At 41.8% G+C, this 19932-nt stretch overlaps 2 protein-coding genes across 8 annotated transcripts in view; both read right to left on the reverse strand.

Moving 5' to 3' along the window:
- PODN (podocan) overlaps positions 1-7631 on the reverse strand; it is a 36968-nt gene extending 29337 nt beyond the window's left edge. For 2 of the 4 annotated variants that reach the window (XM_034780203.1, XM_034780202.1), the window contains exons 1-2: positions 7514-7631; positions 1141-1403 (exon numbers count right to left, since the gene is read on the reverse strand). In XM_034780203.1, the coding sequence (XP_034636094.1) occupies positions 1141-1403; positions 7514-7628 (378 nt within the window). In that variant the 5' untranslated portion in view covers positions 7629-7631. The other 2 variants (XM_034780205.1, XM_034780204.1) reach the window with 2 other exon arrangements.
- An 8739-nt stretch (positions 7632-16370) lies between these two features.
- Positions 16371-19932, reverse strand: part of SCP2 (sterol carrier protein 2) — a 57047-nt gene continuing 53485 nt past the window's right edge. For all 4 annotated transcript variants that reach the window (XR_004646780.1, XR_004646779.1, XM_034778599.1 and 1 more), the window contains one exon: positions 16371-16971. Coding sequence is in view for 2 of the 4 variants with exons in the window: in XM_034778599.1 (XP_034634490.1) it covers positions 16876-16971 (96 nt within the window). In the remaining 2 variants the exon portion in view is untranslated. The remainder of the gene's footprint in view (positions 16972-19932) is intronic.

Here is a 19932-nt window from a genome sequence, read left to right on the forward strand (position 1 = left end):
GTAGACAAGGCCTAAGAAGTTTAGAACATATTTCCTCACACACACATACGCTTGCCCTGAACAACAACCACTCAGCCCCAGTAAACATAACCATTTAGGGAAGTGAACTTATGCCTACAGCCTTCTATTTAAAAACAACCCACCAGGATCATCTCGCTGAACTTGGCCTGGATGAGGTCAGCACCAGCTGAGTGCAAGGGCCTCATCTATGGAATTCCCTCCCTGTGGGTTTCCAATGAGGCTGCAAGATGGCTCTTTTCAACCCTTGTAAGTTCTTCTCGTTTGGGTGATTTTGCTCATCATGACCGTTTAACTTCCCACGGTTCTGTACAGATGGGAGTCTCGGGGATGTTTGGCACTGGGGGTAGAGGAATACATCTGGGCCAGTGGATCCTGATTAGGATATTTCAATTAATACGTGATACCAGGAAACTTCTTGGCAGCTGCTGCAGTTACACCCGGGAAGAATTAAGCCCAGGTTTTCCGAAGGGAGAGCAGACTTAAAGGTTATACACTGAAGGCTCTTATTTGAGGAAAAATTCACCTCTGAGCCACAAGGAAGGTCTCAACTCTGATTATTTGCTCCCCTTACACACCCAGATCTCGGGGAGGACTAATACCAGAGTGAAAGTTCTCCCACACCTGTCTGAGAGGAAAAAAACATTTTAAAATAAAGGAATATAAAGTTCAATGAAATTAATATTGGTCAGGCACAGAATCTTTCTGCTGATCAGATCGCTGACCTCTGAGCCAGGAGGGTGAAAGAAGAAACAGAAAGGAGAGCGAGGGAAAAATCAGAGAGCCAGAGATGCAAGCAGCCTTTGGAGCTAGGGGTAGGAAATCTTCTGGGGGCTACTCCGTGGGCTGCCAGGGCACCGGGTGGCCCCAGCCTAGCCATCAGGGCTGCTCTACCTTGTGCTCCCCACTGTCTTAGACCACATGAGCCTTATGGCAGTGAGAAACAGCTGAGGGCAGGGATGCCCTGCCACCCATCTTCTCTACCCTCAGCCAGTCCCAGCACACCCCAGCTCTGAGTCAGATGGATAGGCCCCCTGTACTGGTGCTATTCAAAGGAGCCGTGGGACAGTGCTGAATCAGGCCTGCTGTTTTGGTGAACAATCCTGTTGTGTTTTATTTTACCTGCAAGGAAAGGTGGTTTGTTGACTCTGGTAAATCTATGGGAAATTCTTTCAGATCGATCCCTCCACAATCCACAACTCCTTCCTGGGTGCAGGTGCAGTCTCTAGGGCAGTCTGGAGCCAGGAAATTAGGGTCTGGATTCGGTAATTTGGATGAATTTTCCAGAAACTCATTGTCTTCATCATTGTGACCATGGATCATTTTGTAGCTAAATACCAAAAGCCACAGCACCAGCAGGGATCTGCTGCTTGGAAGCATTTCCACTGAAACCAAACAAACATCACGGTAAGTTGGGAGTTAGTATTTTTGCAGGCTAAGTACTATTTCTGTTTTAAAGCCCAACAAAAACTGCAAGTGGAAGGTAAAGGACCTAATCACGAGGGGTTGACTGCCACGTAGCAGGCGATTTAAACAGTAAAAATCACACCAAATAGCAGTATGGGTCTAATTGCTGTGCGGGCAACCAAACTAACTTCTCAGCATCAGTGTTGTCAACCCCACAGAGTCAAAAATCCTGAGTCAGCTTCCCAACAATAAAGCGATTGGCAAAAAATCATGAGATTTTTTTTATAAAGTTTATATTGTGCTTTTCTCTTTTCTTTTCACTCCTAAATTGGTTCAAGTGATTTTGGCTCCCATTGCAGGAGCTCTCACCCCAACATCTGCTGTCCCCCTGCCCAGCAACTAATTCTGCCCCCTCAACTCCCCATCAGCACTGCCCCTCCAGCTTCACTTCTGCTCCTTCTGCAGCTCCTGGACTCTTTCACCTCCCTCACCCAGGCCTGGCAAGGACCTACAGCAGGATTCTCTCTTCCCCTTGCCAGGCTAGGGCTGGGAACAGCTCCAGGAGTTTTTTACCCCCCCATTGTCCCTTCCCAGTCTGGGAGGAGCCGTCCCTTTGCTCACAGGAAGAGAGGGAGGGAGCAGAGCTGCCCCGAGCTCTTTCTGCTTCCTTCCTCCCCCACTCTCCTATTGAGAAAGGTGTCAGGTTGCCAGGAAGGGAGGTAGAGAGAACTCAGCCTGCATCCTGCAACTGCCCTGATTGGCTGCCCTTCCCCAGGAGCCAGCAAAGCAAGAAAAGCAGCCAATCCGAAGGAGGTTCCCCCCTCCAAGCAAAGCTAAAATTCAGGAATGGACTCGAGTTTCTCGCATCATTACCGGACTGATTCCAGGCCCGGTGGAAACTGAGATTGGCAAGACTGCAGCATATTTCAATTAGCCAACCCAGCTGTGGAAACCCTCCACCTGTCTGGATTATTGCCAGATGGCATTACGACAGTTCATGTTTAATTTGTTCCTCATAATGGTTTGCCACAGAGCCTAGCAGATCTGCCCTTTTAAGCACACAGAAGTATCTGGGTAAAGTAGGAATTCTGCAGTAAGTGCATAAAAGAGGCTAAAGGACCTGGGACGCAGAGGGTGGCTATTAAGAGCTCCATCTAAAGAGGAAGCCCTATGCAGTGCACAACAAGGCATTTTATTGGTCCTGCAGAACTCAGAATGCTACATATTCTTGAGCACCACCTGCTGGACTTCATTAACTATTTACACGTAACAGCAATCTCACTTACAGAGCAGTGGCGCTGGTGATTCAACAGAGAACTCTTCAGAGATACTGACCCACTGTCCCCTCCTATTTGTGATCACATATGATCCCTGTGATGATTGTACTAGTTGTCATATGGAACATTAGGAAAGCATTTCATCTGTCCAGATGAGGTACATAAGAACGGCCACACTGGGTCAACCAAAGGTCCATCTAGCCCAGTATCTTGTCTTCCAATAGTGGCCAATGCCAGGTGTCCCAGAGAGAATGAACAGAACAGGTAATCATCAAGTGATCCATCCCCTGTTGCACATTCCCAAATTCTGGCAAACAGAGGCTAGGGACACCATCCGTGCCCATCCTGGCTAATAGCCATTGATGGACCTATCCTCCATGAATTTATGTAGTTCTTTCTTTAACCCTGTTATAGTCTTGGCCTTCACAACATTCTCTGGCAGAGTTCCACAGTTTGACTGTGCGTTGTGTAAAGAAGTACTTCCTTTTGTTTGTTTTAAACCTGCTGCCTAGTAATTTCACTTGGTGACCCCTGGTTCTTGTGTTATGAGAAGGAGTAAATAACACTTCCTTATTTACTTTCTCCACACCAGTCATGATTTTATAGACCACTATCATATCCCTCCTTAGTTGTCTTTTCCAAGCTGAAGAGTCCAAATCTTATTAATCTCTCCTCATACGGAAGCTGTTCCATGCCCCTAATCAGTTTTGTGGCCTTTTACTGAACCTTTTCCAATTCCAATATATCTTTTTTGAGATGGGGCAACCACATCTGCACACAGTATTCAAAATGTGGGCATACCACTGATTTATAGAGAGGCAATATGATATTTTCTGTCTTCTTATCTATCCCTTTCTTAATGATGCCCAACATTCCGTTCGCTTTTTTGACTGCTGTTGCACATTCACTGGATGTTTTCAGAGAACTATCCACAATGACTCCAAGATCTCTTTCTTGAGTGGTAACACTAATTTAGACCCCATCATTTTCTCTGTATGACCCACATAACCATAGTATCTGAGTACCTCACGGTCTTTATTCTTTTTATCCTTACAGTGCCCCGGTATTATCCCCATAGGGGGAATTAAGGCACAGAGAAACTTGCACAAGGTTACACAGAAGTTTGTGGCAAAGCTGAGACTTGAGCCTTGAGCTCCCCAGCCCCAGCCTAGCACCCTAACCACTAGCCCATTCTTACTCTCCCTTTATGTATTTTCAGTTTCTTTTAAAGCAATTTAGGAGCTGGAAACAAGGAGAGGAATAAAGACCATGTGACTGGGCAGTGCCATACCGACTACAGTTTGAGAACCACTGCATTATTGTTTCAACTTGTCTCAAGAATGGATACTGCAGGCCCCCTGTGGCTGCAGGCGTAGCAGCCTCAGGGGAACTAGCCCTGGCTACTGAAGTAAGTTATTCCCTTTCTCAAACTGAGAAACGCCAGGTCCTTGGGGTGATTGATATACGAGGTTATGTAATGTTATTCTTATGCAACTGTTGATCATAATGTTCCACAGAGTTTTGCATATGGAAATAAATTCCCATCATTACACACTGCCCTGGTTAATGTAAACAAGGTGTGCTGGAAAATAGTGACTCACGCTGTCAGGATAGGCCTCCAGTAGGTCTGTTTTATATGCATTGAACAGTAATGAAATCTTGAGCTACTGCAGCAAAATATGGTCTGGACCGTCTATTGATTTTGGACAGCAACATTTATCTGAACCTTAGAGCCTTGGCTATTGTTCAACCGCTATCTTTCTGGCTGCAGGTTAGAATAATCTAAACAGAAGTTAAATATCTGCCGAATCTGCCAGCTGGGCCAGGCCCAGCTCCGTTTCATTCTTAGAACCTCTCAGGTTTCACAGATGATGATTTGCAGTAAGAGCTGGTAGTGGCTTTTATTTTATCCTTTCTTCTTTTTTTAATCCTGCGGAGGATTCAGCATGGGAGACCATGTGATCTAGGGTCTACTACATGCTCCACCCACTTCCAAACAGGGGAGGTCATGGAACAGCCTTTCTGGGACTTTTAACTCGTCTGGACACTGCTCCTTCAAGATCCAAACATGATGGGTTGTTGCCCTTAATACGACATAATTACTCCATTCCGCTCTGACAATCAATGCTTCTCTTTGGAGTTCAGAAACAAGAATCTCTCAGAGCCAGGTTTTCAGATGGTGTGACCTGGGAGACCAGCTGTTTTCAAGCAAGTGAGAATCTGGCCCTCAGACGCATTGGGTTTGTCTCTGTTGCAATTAAACACCCGTGGCTGGCCCGGGTCAGCTGTCTAAAGATCTATCTACGCTGCAATGAAACACCTGCAGCTCTGCGGCTGGCCCCAGTTCAGCTGACTTGAGCTTGTGGGGCACAGGTTCTGGGGCTGTGGAATTGAAGCGTAGGCCTTTGGGCACCTCCTCCCTTACAGGGCCCTAGACTCTGAGCTCCAGCCAGAGCCTATGTGTCTACGTCAGAATTTTACAGCCCCATAGTCCAAGCATGAAGCAACACACACAGGCCAGCCCCAGGCGTTTAATTCCCGGATAGGTCTTTGTTTTTACAAAACTTTAGACACTCCAGATGTAACTGGCCCAGCTTTCTGTTGCCAGTTATATTGGTGTAAATCTCAAGTAAATTCGTGGATTTGAATGGAGTTACTCTAGATGTCCACTTGTGAGATCAAAATGTAGCACAGTGCGGCAGGTAGAACTCTAGAATATTTAGTACCAGACCTGACCTCAGAAACCTGACACAGCTAATTGGTTTACTGCAATCCATCTTTGTTCCCGAATCTTGACTGATGTCTTTTGAATGTATTGAAAAGCTAGAAAACTACAATTTCTGGGTTTTTTAAGTCATATTGATTTGTTCTTATAACTGATGACAAAAAAGGACTAATTAAAATATTTTAAACATCAACCAGAGGCAGCCCTGGTGTAACTACATTGAAGTCAATGTAGTAGAACCAACTTACACAAGGGCTATAGTTGAGCTGACTAAACCGAGTGCTTTTTGACACTTTTACATAGACAGCAGTTGACTAAAGCGAGATGAGTGTAAAATCTGACATCATGTTCTAATAGGTCAGAGGAAGTCTCCCACTGCTGTCATCAATATGTCCTTTTCTGCTACAATGCCTTTGAAGTGATAGTTGCTATGGTGCCACAGAGTGACACTTTGGATAAGGAACATCTGCTTGCTTCCAGAGTTCAGGAAGTAAATATGGTCATGGATTTTGATTTCTCTTAGTTCAAAGAAAGCTTGAAGAGACTAACTCTGTTAAGATCACTAAGAGCATAATCCAAAACCCATTGGTTTACTAAGGGCCTGATCCAAAGCCCATTGAACTCAATGGAAAGACCTCAGTGAACTTCGGATCAGGCCCTGTGCCTCAGAACAAAATTGCAATTGTATTGGAAGTCAATACAGGGTTTCTTCGGGGTTGTGGCTGCACCTTCTGATTTCATTGCACACTGTCCCATATAGAACCAAAATTTACTCCATCACATTGCAGCTACCATCATCCACTGCAGTACCAGCAGCCCAGTGCTTCAGCAATCAGTCTCAAGCAGCAAGTGAAGTTGCAGAGTACAGTAAGGAAGATGATCTGAACAAACAGCATAAGCATGTTCTCTATATTTTAGCATCATGGCTACAGCTCTCCACGTTCAGCCTTACAAGACAGTCTCAATTTTAAAAAACATGATCTTCATTTGTTTTTAAGATCAGCAGGTCATGTGTATTTGTTATTTTCATGACATGTCTTTTCTAAAGGCTGTAGCTACAAGGCAGGCTTGTTCAACGCTCTCCGTGTACCAAACTGTAACAAAAGAAAGTGCTAAAACAACTCACCGTTGTTGACAGAAATCAAAGGAAGGGAGAAAAGCGTTTCTCTTGCCCCCAAAGACTCCCCTTAGTTCATGCCATGTCAGTTACACACAGAGCTCAGAAAGATATTTTCCTTTTCCCAAGTCAGATCCTTTCCAGATGTGAGCAGCAAAACTAGAGCGAGAAATAGACAACCGTCTCCCAAAGAGAATTTCCTGTCCTTTGCAGTGAAATCGGAGAGGAATTTTCCAAACTTACCATATGGGAAAATGTGAGCAGAGATAAGGGGGGAAGCAGCTGTAGTCTGAACATAAAGACTTGGGCAAGGAACAACCTCCAGTCTCTCGTCAGCACACTTTGCGAGACCAGCAAGAGATGCCAAAAAGAGGAGCAATTTAAAGAACTGATGGAAGGGAAGCAGAGGCTGTACATGCTTAACATTTCACTGCATGATATTTACATTGTCAGTGCAAATTTATTTATTTATTTATTTAAGGAGCATGCCAAATTCTGGATCTCCCACCCACCCTGCTGTTGGGAAGAATTTGTTAATTTCATCCAGCCCCATCTTTTCCTCTCTAGCGCTCCTTGGTTTTCACCCCATCAGCAGATCTTCAGGGACTAGAGAAAACCTGCAAAATCCCAAAAACCTCAGGATAGAGTTCCAGAATCTGAGACAAACCAAAAATCCTTCCTTCTACCCCAGTCCATCTTCCTCCCCTCCACTCCCCACACCCCGCATTTCACTCACCTCCTCCCCCTCCCCCCAACAATCTGTTTGGGCAGGATCATTGCATTTCCTGTTCACTCTCCACTTTGCAGGAGGAAGATGAGCGGCTCTTTATCACATAATTAGCTCTGAGTGCAGTAGCATTTCCAGGCAATGTGATGGGTTTTTGACACTAGGAGTGGGTTATTCCAGTAAGAGGCGGCATAAAGAAAACACTCTGTTGCATGAATGGCCTGCTGTGCCCTGTACTGTACCTGTAAGAAATCTGCAGGCAAGATCTCCCTGCTCGGAAAAAGGCCTTCCTGGTCCTTGCTGTGCTCCAAAAAACAAAAACAAAAAGACTCTTCCCTTCAGACTCCAGTTGAACATTTAGTTAACACCAGTTCAGTTGTTTTGTCCCCCTCTTCTTCCAGGCTTGTATAATCAACTGGAACTGATCCAACCCAGACCATGAGCAGGTTCCCAAAAGTCAGTGTGGGAAGTGTGTGTTTTTATTAAATAAAAAAAAAAATTGGCTGCTGTGTTTTAAAATGATTCAGAGATTTAGGATTTATTCTGCACTTCCCACCCTCCTCTCCGCCATAGTCCCCATTGTGTGACCCCCCCCACTCCTGGACCACACACAACAAAGGCAACCCAAAGCAGCAATCTGTTTTCAGGGAGCAGAAGACAATTATGGAGCGGTCTGGTGCTGTTTCGCTCAGAGTAACATGTGCCTCTGAAAATCAGATTATGAAGCGAGGAGAAGCAGGAGGCCCACGGCAGCCCAACTCATTAATCATTTTAGAAAAAAGACGTTAAGTGAGAGGGGACAGGACTTGCTCCCTCTTGGGAATGGTATTTTTCCCGAGGCTTGTGCTTCGTTTTAAATTAATCATGATTCAAGATACTCCCAAACTGTTGCTTTCTGCACTTGCTTATCCTCTTTTAGCACACCCCATCTGGGCTCTTTCCTGTGTGCTCAGCCCCCGGTCCCTTTGCATTTCCATTATGAGAATCTGCTAGACAAACCCCTCCCAAACCAGCCCTTTAAGCATGCCAAGTCTGAGTTTGCTACAGTGACTATTAATCCAAACTGAAGGGCATGACTCCAGTATACTTATGTAACCCTTAGTATGTGATCGTAGCCATCAGTTAGATCAGATCCCCTATGCAGACATATAAAGGAAGCTGTGCCTGCCCCCAACGAGCTCACAATCTAAGCGTAAGGAATACATGCAGAAAATATTTCCAGCCAAACTCATTTAGTGTAATGCCCCACCTCTAAGAGGGCCATACCCAGTTGATAACATTAGCAGTTAACACCTGCAAGAAGGAATATTTTTAGCCTGAAAAGCTTAAGTACCGAAATTTAAATTGTGATACAATCCCTTCTGCAGGTCACTGGGATCTGCAGAAATAGGTCCTTAAGCAGTCTGGTTTTGCCAGGACGTCTAGCTATTTAAAGTGACAGCTGCTGTACTCTATATATTTACAGAACCCAAAAGTGTTTCTGCAAAGTGCCTAGCCCATGAGAGAGACATGGTGTGAGATCTCCACCTCTGCACTGGCCAGGCTAAAAGGGCGTGAGCCGCGAAAAGGGGCCCTAAAAGCCCCTGTTCCAGCCAGAGGAGGCCTCTCCCGGCACAGGTGCTGTGAAGGAGCCTATTGGAAGCTCTGGCACAGAGTTCACATTGGACCACGCTGCAGCACACAGTACTGTGGAGAACCCAGACCGCCCAGGCTATGGTGCATAGGGCCACCCTAGGAGGCTGCCATAATTTAGACAGGCCCTCAGGGCTGTGTAATTTAGGCCAGGGCCTCTCCAATCCCTGGAGCAGCCCTGGATCAGGAAGGCACAAAGGTGTCTTTAAAGCCATCATAGCCCTCCTCCCCCTGGCCTGTACCTGTTAGAGGCTCAGCACATAATCTCACCGGCTGTAAACTCTTCAGGAGAAGGGCAATATAAATGTAGACTGACATGATGAGTACATCAGGAAAGAGGTGGTTGGGGTGAGGACAACAAAGGGTACGAGCAATGGGATAACCTGGCAGCTCATTTCAGAGGTGCACATTCTGATCGTTCAGTTACAAGTGATTATATATCATGGGATTATTGACTCACCCGTGGGCAGCATGGAAGGAGCGAGTCATAGAGGGATTAGTTAGATTAAGTTTACTTTTAATAGAGTCTAAAACGTTGCAAACAGTTGCTTACCTTTGCTTTCTCTTATCCTTTGCGTCCCGTCCTTGTCAACCTGGACTTGTTACAGAAACATTGATACTCCTGAAGAGACGCCAAGACAAACCTTTTATAAAAAGCATCTTTCAGGTAAATTGCCATATATACTCTCTTAAAGATTGAAAACTTTGGTATCCAATGTGATTCAGTACTGAGGCAGGTATTCAAATCCAAGATATAAACTATACGGCCTAGTCCTAAACCCACTAGCCTCTTTCCACTGATTTTAATGACTTTAGTTCAGACCCCTAATTTTCTTGGAGGACATACATTTTTTCATGTTTCCTAACAATAAAACTGTGTATGGCTTTTAACTGACCATATACAGTTGATACAAAGTGTATTTTGTACTTTGCTCTATTATGTATCTTACAAATCCGGATTAATTTGATGTAGCTTTGATATTTCTGTACCTATATAAAAATAACTACCACCTCCGGGTTTGTGACCCCACTTAAAGGGCCATATTTGGTCATCTGTTTTTAAGCAGAACTACCTGTTGAAGTTGGTGGGAAATTCTGCTTAAAAATATACAGCACAATATGGTCCATGGTGTCACTCCTGCAAGTGGTGCACCTGGTTTTTGTTTTAAATATTCTAAGAACTGGTTCCATACCACACTGAGTTGCTCTTCAGCATTTGTGCTCTACATGTGGTTTGCTTCCCTCAAGTATTGATTTTTCAAAATTAAAGAGATTTTTCCCCCTGCCTTTTATCTGCCAGTCTAGTCCTGGGCATTATTAGTCTCCATTTATTGTGAGCTGATATTCAGCTCGGCACCATATAAATCAGAGGAGAGAAAGTCCCTGCTCGAGGAAGTTTACAATCTAAAATGATCAGCTATGAAGTGGGTATGTGTCAAGAGGGTGGTCACACACAGCCTCATGCTTGTGTTGATTATTTGCCACCAAGAACTTTTCCTCGCAGCAGTCTGCAATATGCCTTACACTAGTGGCTCTCTACCTTTCCAGACTACTGTATCCTTTTCAGGAGTCTGATTTATCTTTCACCTCACTTAAAGACTACATGCTTACAAAATCAGATGTAAAAACACAAAAGTGTCATGGTGCACTATTACTGAAAAATTGCTGACTTTCTCATTTTTACCATACAATTATAAAATAAATCAATTGGAATATAAATATTGTACTTACATTTCAGTGTATAGTATATGGAGCAGTATAAACAAGTCATCGTCTGTATGAAATTTTAGTTTGTACTGACTTTGCTAATGCATTTTATATAGCCTGTTCTAAAACTACGCAAATCTCTAGATGAGTTGATGTACCCCCCCCCGGAAGACTTCTGCGTACCCCCAGGGGTATGTGTTCCCCTTGTTGAGACCCACAGCCTGACACGACCCCAAAGAGTGGATGGTTGGCTTCAACACACACATACCCAGTTGCCATAAACCTTCCTTCCTCCTCCTCCTGCTGACTAAGCCTCTTCATCCATACTCCCCACTAGTGACAAGCAACCTGACCTCCCTCCGCGATTCACCAAACCCTTCCATCTTCCCTGATGGAAATGAGCACATACTCCCATTAGTATAACAAAATATGATCCATCCATCTGTCCAATCCTGTCCCCACTTCAAAATGGACCTGCATGCCATCCTTCCCATGTGGCCATGCTAATCATAGGGCCAGCCCTGTCTGACAACTTATAAAACTGTAGAAACTTGAAGCCAAAACCTCTTTCCCTAAATATCCCAGACCTGTTGTTCATGCACACTCATGCAGCTATGGAGAGTGCTCTAGCAAATGTGCCTGATTTGGGAGAGGCATTATCAAGAGTTTGTGATCCTGCACTGAATGTATGGCCTACATTTTCAAAGGTGATTAGTGATTTTAAGTGCCCAAATTGAGACACCTTAAAGTGGCCTACTTTTCAGAAAGTGCTGAGTTCCTACACTCTGAAAATCATCTCCCCTTTAAGTGTCTCAAGTTGGGCACCCAAAATCACTAATCACTTTTGAGCAGTTAGGCCTATGGTTTTAGGTGGATCTATCAAAACTCCACGGTGCTTAGCTTTGTCTTCAAATCAGGCAAAACAGCTAGGTTCAAATCCAAAATTCAAGGAGACAGAAAACAAAACAAAAAAATCAGGGGCTCTGAACCAAAAGTGAAATAGTAACAAATTCCTGCAAGTCAAATCTGCTGAGTTAGACACAGCTCTGCTCATCAGCTCAGCCTTGGAGACATGGATTTAATTTTCTACATTTACTGAAACATGTGTTTTGCACATTTTTAATACAAAATTCATATATAAAAATTACATGGACTTTGCAAACATATAAAGATGAAAAGATTAGGTCTGCCAACTCTGACAGTGTTTCTTTACCAGTGGTTAAATGATCAACAGCTTAATTTCAGTTGATAAAAATAGTGACATATTTCAAAAAGAAAAAGATTATTCATTGACGCCCACAAACAAAGGGGAAACTTTATAAGGTTTAATTGCTGAAGCTGAAATTTCTGCTCATATGAGCTGGGAACCTGAAACTACTAAGCCTGAAGGAGAAATGTTGGGTTTTTTTTAAGGCCTTTAATACCAAAAGTTATTTTCACTATATAGAAGAAGCCAGTAGTCAAACATTTCCAGTGCAATACTTCACTGCCTGCAAGGGAGAATCAGAGAGATGGGGGAAAGGAATCAGGCTAACACAAAAAGATGAAAGGTACTTGAAATAGCAGCTTATCAGAGTTCCACCACTTCATCCAGTTTGGAGCACTCGGTCAATGTAGAGATGCACACATTCTGAAGATCAGGAAAACAGATGATCAAAAGGCCTGGAGGATCTTAGTTATGAGATGGTAAAGAGCTTAAGCCTACGTTGTTTGGAGAAGACAAGGTTATGGAAGCAAACAGGGAATCTTCTTGCATGTATAGGTTCTTAAAGAGGTGACAAAGGCTTCGGTAATTTATTTTATGCAACATATGAGAAACACATGGGCAGTCTGGAAATGAAAGACACATGCAAACCAAGTTTAGGTTACATCAAAGAAGGACTTGCCCCCATTTCCCATCACCAGTGTATGAAGCAAGTGATTCTTGGGCACAAGCAGAGTTTAAATCACCACCAAATTTGGGGTCATGAAGGAATTTCATTCTACCACACGTAAGCAGGGAACTTACTGGTTTTCACCTCTCACTAACACTTGAACAGATTGTTCTCTATTAGGATAAGATGGGGGTAAACATCCCATGTGATCAGATTGTTGTGGCTGTAAAAGGTAAGAACATTGCACAATGGGGCAATCCTGATGGTGTTTGCCTATTTCTAATATAGTACACAAAAACACTGTTGTGAGAGTTAAGGTTTCTCTATACACAACACACCTAACACAAAACCAAGAAAACAAAGTTAAATCATCCAACACAATATACCTTTTATTCTTCAACCCAAAGACACACATCTCTCTACCAGAATGACCTTTATAACAATGTCAACACTGCACAACCTTAACTCTGCCCGTTAGGATGCCAACTTGTCAATATCGCCTTCCCAAGACCACCACCAACATTAAGAGCCAAACTTCCCCCAGCATTCACTCCTACTCTCTATTCTGGAAAAACACTCATTCGTATTTGGGGAAGAAGTTAAACAATTTCCTTGAAATTGTTCAGAAAATTCAAGCTATACTCAGGAGATTATATGCCGTAAGTTTGGGGCAGATGCACTGTTTTTCCCACAAAACAAGCTTGAACTTCATTTTAACTGCAAAACTGAACACAACCTTAACTATGACTGTACAGTGGTGCTGGCATATGATGTGCTGCTAAGAGCAAAGCTTGGGCTACTTAATTTCTCCAAGCCTGAGGGGTTTTAGAAGAAGCCCAATAAAAGAGACATTAAGGAAATGTGTATCTTATTTGCATTACATCCAGTAGTATAGTAGTGGAGAAAGAGTGAAGGATTTTCCTCCTTTAATACAAGTTATGACAAGGAGATGAGGAGGGAGAACAGCAGAAGGATTGAGACAGTAGTGTGAGAATTCCAAGGTATTTCTGCCCGTTGGCTGCTGTTCTGAAGCGCTGGAGAAAAATCAACATTCCAACTGAAAGACCAGGGCCTTGTGTAAAACCTAGGATTTCTCTGCAAATTCAGGTCTTAGATCTGGATGCTCTTCAACTCGGTGGCAAACATTTCTTCCCCTGCATCCCTTTCCAGCGTACTTGATAAAAGTGAACCAAGCTCTGCGCAAATTTCTTTTGCATGTCAAGCAGGCTTTCCTTTTATATCCATGTTATGCTATTTACATCATCTCTATTTGAAAGTGAGTGTTTCTGTCCCAATCCTTGATTGTTAACAATTGCTGTGATCTAGATCAGTTCATTACCTACCTTATTTATACTAGGAAGTTTATCCACTGGTGAAAGGGGCAGGTGAACCAGCTCTGGAAACCAAGGTTAACTGCAAGTGTAGCCAGGACCAAACCATTTTAATCACTGTTTCAGAAACCATTAGATTGAGCATACTGTAAAATGTAACTCTCTTTTCTGAATGTATTCAGAAGTACAGTGAGAATGTAAGGTACTATTATAACATGACAATGAATATACCAATGGAAGAAACTGGCAGTATCACAACACATGGCAAGATCCCCAATGTTGTGATTTTGTTTCACTGGATCATATTGTGGCTTCAGTTTTGAGCAGAACACTCTGAGGATTCCAGAGTGGAGTTCTGTTTATGTTTATGCAACGATATAGCCTGCATTATTTTAATGTAGGTACAATTAGAATGTGTCATTATTACAATGTACTGTATCTTGTGCGTATACCAATTACATCCATTTCCTTTATCATTCTAAAGGGTTCAGTAAATACTTCGTCTGCAGTTCCTATATATCAGGAGCAAACATCATGTGGCAGATAGAGGCCTTGAAAACTGGAGTACCAAATTGAAATTTTAAAAGACTTTTTGCTCTGAAAGAGTTCAAATCTAATCTTTCACTGAAACTGTGTGTCAAAAATGCTGTTCAGAGTTCATCTGCTGAGTACCAAAACGTAAAAGGGAAGTTTTGTAGAACAGGAACAGTCACTTAGTCTTAAGAATAAGTGCATGATTAAATGCAAGAGATTGCTTTCTCTGACTTCAGTTCCAGTTTTTGCTAATTTGGATTATTTTCAAGTAAGGATTGTTTTAGGATGGTTGAGATATCGTCTGCAGATAGGCCCATGACTGTCAAATGTGTCAAAATACCCATGAACCTGCTGACTGGGTATGTTTTTGATCTATAAACTTTCTGTGCTTGAAATTAGTAGCATTGGGCAGTTATTTGTTTGCATAAAGGAGATCTATCCAAACCCCACTGGATAATGGCAGTGTTTTCTGAAGGGAAGTCGCTCATTTGGATTTGCCAAGAAATTCTTGAGTAGCTCCAAAGGGTAAGAACCAGTCAGACCACAATCTTCAAAAAAATGAAAGTAAAGAAGAAACCACAGCTTCTGGCGATCACTGCTGGCCTCTTGCCATATGCTGCCACATGACTGACAAAAGGGGGCAGGCAGACAGCAATGTCTGAGATACAGCAGCTACAACCAAGTGACCTCTAGCCAGTCAGCAACTCTGTTGACATTTAATAGCTGAGCTAACAAACCCACCGGCTAATCTTTTCAACCACATACCAGCCTCATGAAGCTGAATGAAAACCACCCTGAATATCAGCCTTTTTGGTTTGTATTCTTTTCCCATTTTTTACTAGTATAGGGATACCTCTATCTTAACATGCTTGTACTTGGGTTTTGGGTTGTTGTTTGTTTTTTTTTAACTCCAGAAGATGGCTGGTAGTGGGCATGTGGATAGAATCCATAGAGTATTTCCTCAAACACCTAAAACTGCCCCAGGTTAGCATTGCTATCTAAAGGATCGCACATATTTCAGGGTTTCAGGGTCATATGCTTAAATCCTGAAACTTATTTTCATCTAAATTTTTGTAACTGTTTTAGAGGAGATGGGAAAGATTGTTGCCTAATCATCTGTCATTTGGGCAGGGAATGCCACATTGGGCATCAGAAAATTTCAACCTGGGAGTGATTTGACCCTTCCTGTTGCTATGACAAATATATCAGTTGGCACTGAAATTGACAATGTCCTATTATTTTGGGGCTGATAGCTAAGACTGTCTTCCAAATGATTAGGTAAAGCTTTTTAAGAATTTTAGGTTTATTTGGTATGATTTAATCAAACTGATACTTAGATTAATTCAAAGATTTGATGTTAATTCATTTTATTTTAATTTCATAGAATCATAGAAGATTAGGGTTGGAAGAGACTTCAGGAGGTCATCTACTCCAACCCCCTGCTCAAAGCAGGACCAACCCCAACTAAATCACCCCAGCCAGGGATCTGATTTGTTTATATGTACTTTATGCTTTTTGCTTGTTTAGTTTAGCCAACAAATATATAAAATCAGAACATTATGTGAGATAGTCTTCCCCAGACACTGGGTTCTCTACAATGAATCCTGCAGTAGATAACAGACTACTCTGTCACCCACTTGGTGGTGGTCCATAGAAAAACTGGCCCCAATAGTCCTCACAGCATGCACCATGAAAATCGATTTGTATAATAAAATCTGACAAAAAAGCCACACAGAATAGGAAAAGCATATTTAATTTTCTATTAAACATTTGACCAGAATACATTATTTCTCCAAAACCAAATAAAAAGGAATAAGAATTTTTTACAGTATTCGGTAAGAACTTAAAAGAATTATCAGCTCTAGGAACATTTTATCAAAAAGTATTTAACCAAAGCAGATGCTATCTGATTTCCCTCTCAATCTTATTTCAAGGTGATGAGGCGTTACAATTAATGCTGTGAATCTCAAAGCAAATCTTGGTCTGACCACTAATTTTGAATGTTTTTATTTACGTCTAGATTTTTTTTTTTTTTTTAAATTTCCAAAGCAGTAAAATGGAAAATATTTTAAAAGCAGATTCCTAAGAGTTTAAAAAGAGTTATGTGGCTGTAGAGATTCCTCTCATAAAATAATTTTAATTAAAGAACCAATTTGTTAGATTTAAGTTCAATGACAGCAAAGTGACCTCTCTCATTAAAAATACGTAAGGCTTTTAAAAAAAAATTCAGACTGGTTAACACCAAATGTTAATATAATTCCTTGCATTACACTGTTTATAACCATGAATGCCTCAGTTTAGTCTAAAGTCACAATTACTACATTCACTTTGCACTAGACAGATATATGGAGTTCAGCAAGACAGTACTTAAATCTCTATTAACGTTCTATTAAGTTTAGGAAAGATGGATTTGATTACCCAAATTTAGAAAAACCTGTACCACTGTTACTTTCAATGTCTAGTTCCACTCTGAATTTTGACAAATATATATATCAAGTCTTGTGTGTGAAGTGCAGTCAAATGAATTCAAAGTTTAGCTTTGCCTGGCTGAAGCTGTAGGCTCTGAAGCTTCATAGCCATGCCCATGTTCCCAGAAATCTTCAATTTACCTTGAAAGAAAGCCTGCAAAGAGGAAATGAAGAATATTATTTTGTCCTTTGGTTTTGATGCTTCTAATCCTTTTAGGTAACAATGTCTTGTCCTTAGTGCACCACTTCATCCAAAGTTTATACTTAATATTCGGAGGTTTTAAACAGTATGGCAATACAGAATATAAAGACTTTGTAGCATGGGCTGTAATTTCTTTACAGACTAAACACATCACCTCTGCGGCACTTACATGTAGACTCAGTTAAAGAATTGAGGAAAGGGAAAAAAATTGTAGAGAAGCAGGCATATAACAATTCCCCATGTGAAAATGCTGCATTATAGACTGCTTTATGTTTTGTATCTTTTAAATACTGAATCCAAAATGTGATTATAATGGAAATCGCCAACCCCAACTGTCTGTGAAGAATGAACAGAATATCTAGAATACAGGCCTTTGAGAATTAGGTCCCAATCCTGGAGAAATGTAGGCATGTGAGCAGTCCCAATAAAATCAATGAGATGATTCACATCCGTAAAGTTAAGCGCATATGTAAATCTTTTCAGGATCAGGGCCTGATGGAACTTCCTGAAGTTTATATATAGTGCTATGTAATTGTGGTATCTAAGCAGTTAAGTATATTAAATGTCAGAAGTCTCTTTTCCTACATAAGGAAGGACTTGGACTCCACAAAAGCATGTCAGAACCCCTGAAATTTCAGTGACAGACCACAAAACAGAGTTAATGGTTACTTCAGACAAATTACATAGAAATATTGGAAAACAAAACTGTATTTGGAAAAATTAGGATTTCAATATTCTATCGAAATATCTTACCGAGCTTGGCAAAAAAGTTTTGGGGTTGTTGTTTGTTTGTGATATTCTCAGCTTTGCACAGCAAGTATACAGTGCAAAGAGAGAAGTTAATTTTCATAAATTTCATTAAGCCACCATCATATATGTTGGAGGGGGCTGGTGATGAGGAAAGCCAGACATTCCCAAATTGAATGGGATGGCTAATTATGACTTTTTTTCATTTCAGACTGCATCCTTTCTGTATGCCATGAAGCCTCCTCATAAGTGATTCATGGCCTGGTCCCCACTAAGCCCCCACTTCGGACTAAGGTACGCAAATTAAGCTACATTAATAACGTAGCTGAATTCGAAGTACCTTAGTCCGAACTTACCGCGGGTCCAGACGCGGCAGGAAGGCTCCCCCGTCGATGCCGCGTACTCCTCTTGGCGAGCTGGAGTACCGGCGTCGACGGCGAGCACTTCCGGGATCGATTTATCGCGTCTTAACCAGACGCGATAAATCGATCCCAGAACATTGATTGCCTGCCGCCGGACCCTCCGGTAAGTGAAGACGTACCCATGGCTACACACTGGAGCTCACAGTGGAACATGCTTAACATCAGCTGAAAAGCCTTCCCAGATTGAGCATTATTGATACTACTGTCCCCAAACAACATTAACTGTAACTATATGATTCTGATAAAGGCACTTCAGGGTTATGTGGTGCCTGATCAGATTAAACAGATTTGTAAAGAGATTTTTTTCTCTCACCCCCATATTGTATCAGTACAGGACAGTTAAGGTTGTTTGGATTTCTGTACTTTCACATATTTGGATATTGATGTTTAAGGTTAAATCTGAATTCCTGGGTTTGCCACATTTGTTATTTGGGATAATTAGAAAATCCTGATAATGTATTTTACCCTAAATTAGTGGTGGGTAAATTCAACCTTAGCTCCATTTTATCACACTGTTAGTCTGGGAATTTCCTTGAGTAATTTTAATAATAAAACTCAAGGGAATTCCCAGACAAAAAGCATTGTATATGAACCACAAGCAAGAATCCCAAAGAGAATGTTACCCTGAGATATTTCTGATGATTTGAAAATATAAAGTATCAACTTAAAATTAAAAATGATTTAAACTTTTAGGCCAGATTCCCCAGTATGTTCTGATGGCTTTATGCCACTCTGAAGCACTGCAAATCAACAAGAGCATACCGCCCAATTCAATTGGTTTTTTTGGGGGTGCGGGTGGTGGGGGGCGGGTTTGGGTTTTTTTTACAGCTGCTTTGCATCACCAGAGCAGCACAAAACAGCCACAGCGTGTACCTCTGTTTCTTTCTCTCTCTCTCTTCTTGCCTAAGTTCTCCCTGCTGCTTGTGCCTGCCTCTATCTCCCTGTACACAACACCAGTTTCTCCCTCCTTTGTGCACCCCACAATCCCCCGCATACAGATACTAATTTCCCCCTCCTCTTCTCCTGCAACCTTCAGACCTCAAATTTCCCCTCCTGGCTTATCTGGTGAGTACATCCAGTATAATGTGTAGCTTTTCAAAACAAATTTTTAGGATTAATGGTCTTTTTTGCCTTTATTTAAAAAATGAAAGTTTATCTGTCACAGAGGCTGATTAATAAAAATCGGAGAGACTCAAGAATCGCCCTCTTTCTCAGTGGCCATCCTCTCCCATGGTTTTCAATGGGACAGAGCATTAGCTGCCACCCTCAGTCAAACTGACCACTGCCAACACTTGTTTCCAATAAGTGAAGCTCCCTACACTATCAGAAGGCAGAGAGGAACACTATGGGAAACAATCCCTTATAAAAATGACCATCTGAGAACAGCCAATGTCTTCCATCCTATTGAAAATAATGGGAGATGACAGCCATTTTGAAAGAGACCAGTTCTGTGTAAAATTCTATGCAGAAGAACAAAATTCTTCAAGGAGAAACTACCACTTATGAAGAACGGGGAAAAATGACCATTAATCCTAAAATTGTCTACAAAAATAGCCTGCACATAAGATTTCAGTGAGTTTTTAAATATCAGAAAAGTGTAAAACATCTGTGTTATTCCATTATTAAATTATTCAGGACAAAGATAAGGTCCAACATCAGGTGCTAAATTACTCAAAGGACTCATTTTAAAGTAATAAAATTTGCTTGTAAACTAATTAATATATTTGCTTGTAAAGTCTCACAA

Source organism: Trachemys scripta, chromosome 8 (genome assembly GCF_013100865.1).
Source record: "Trachemys scripta elegans isolate TJP31775 chromosome 8, CAS_Tse_1.0, whole genome shotgun sequence".
In the NCBI taxonomy this organism is placed as follows: Eukaryota; Metazoa; Chordata; order Testudines; family Emydidae; genus Trachemys; species Trachemys scripta.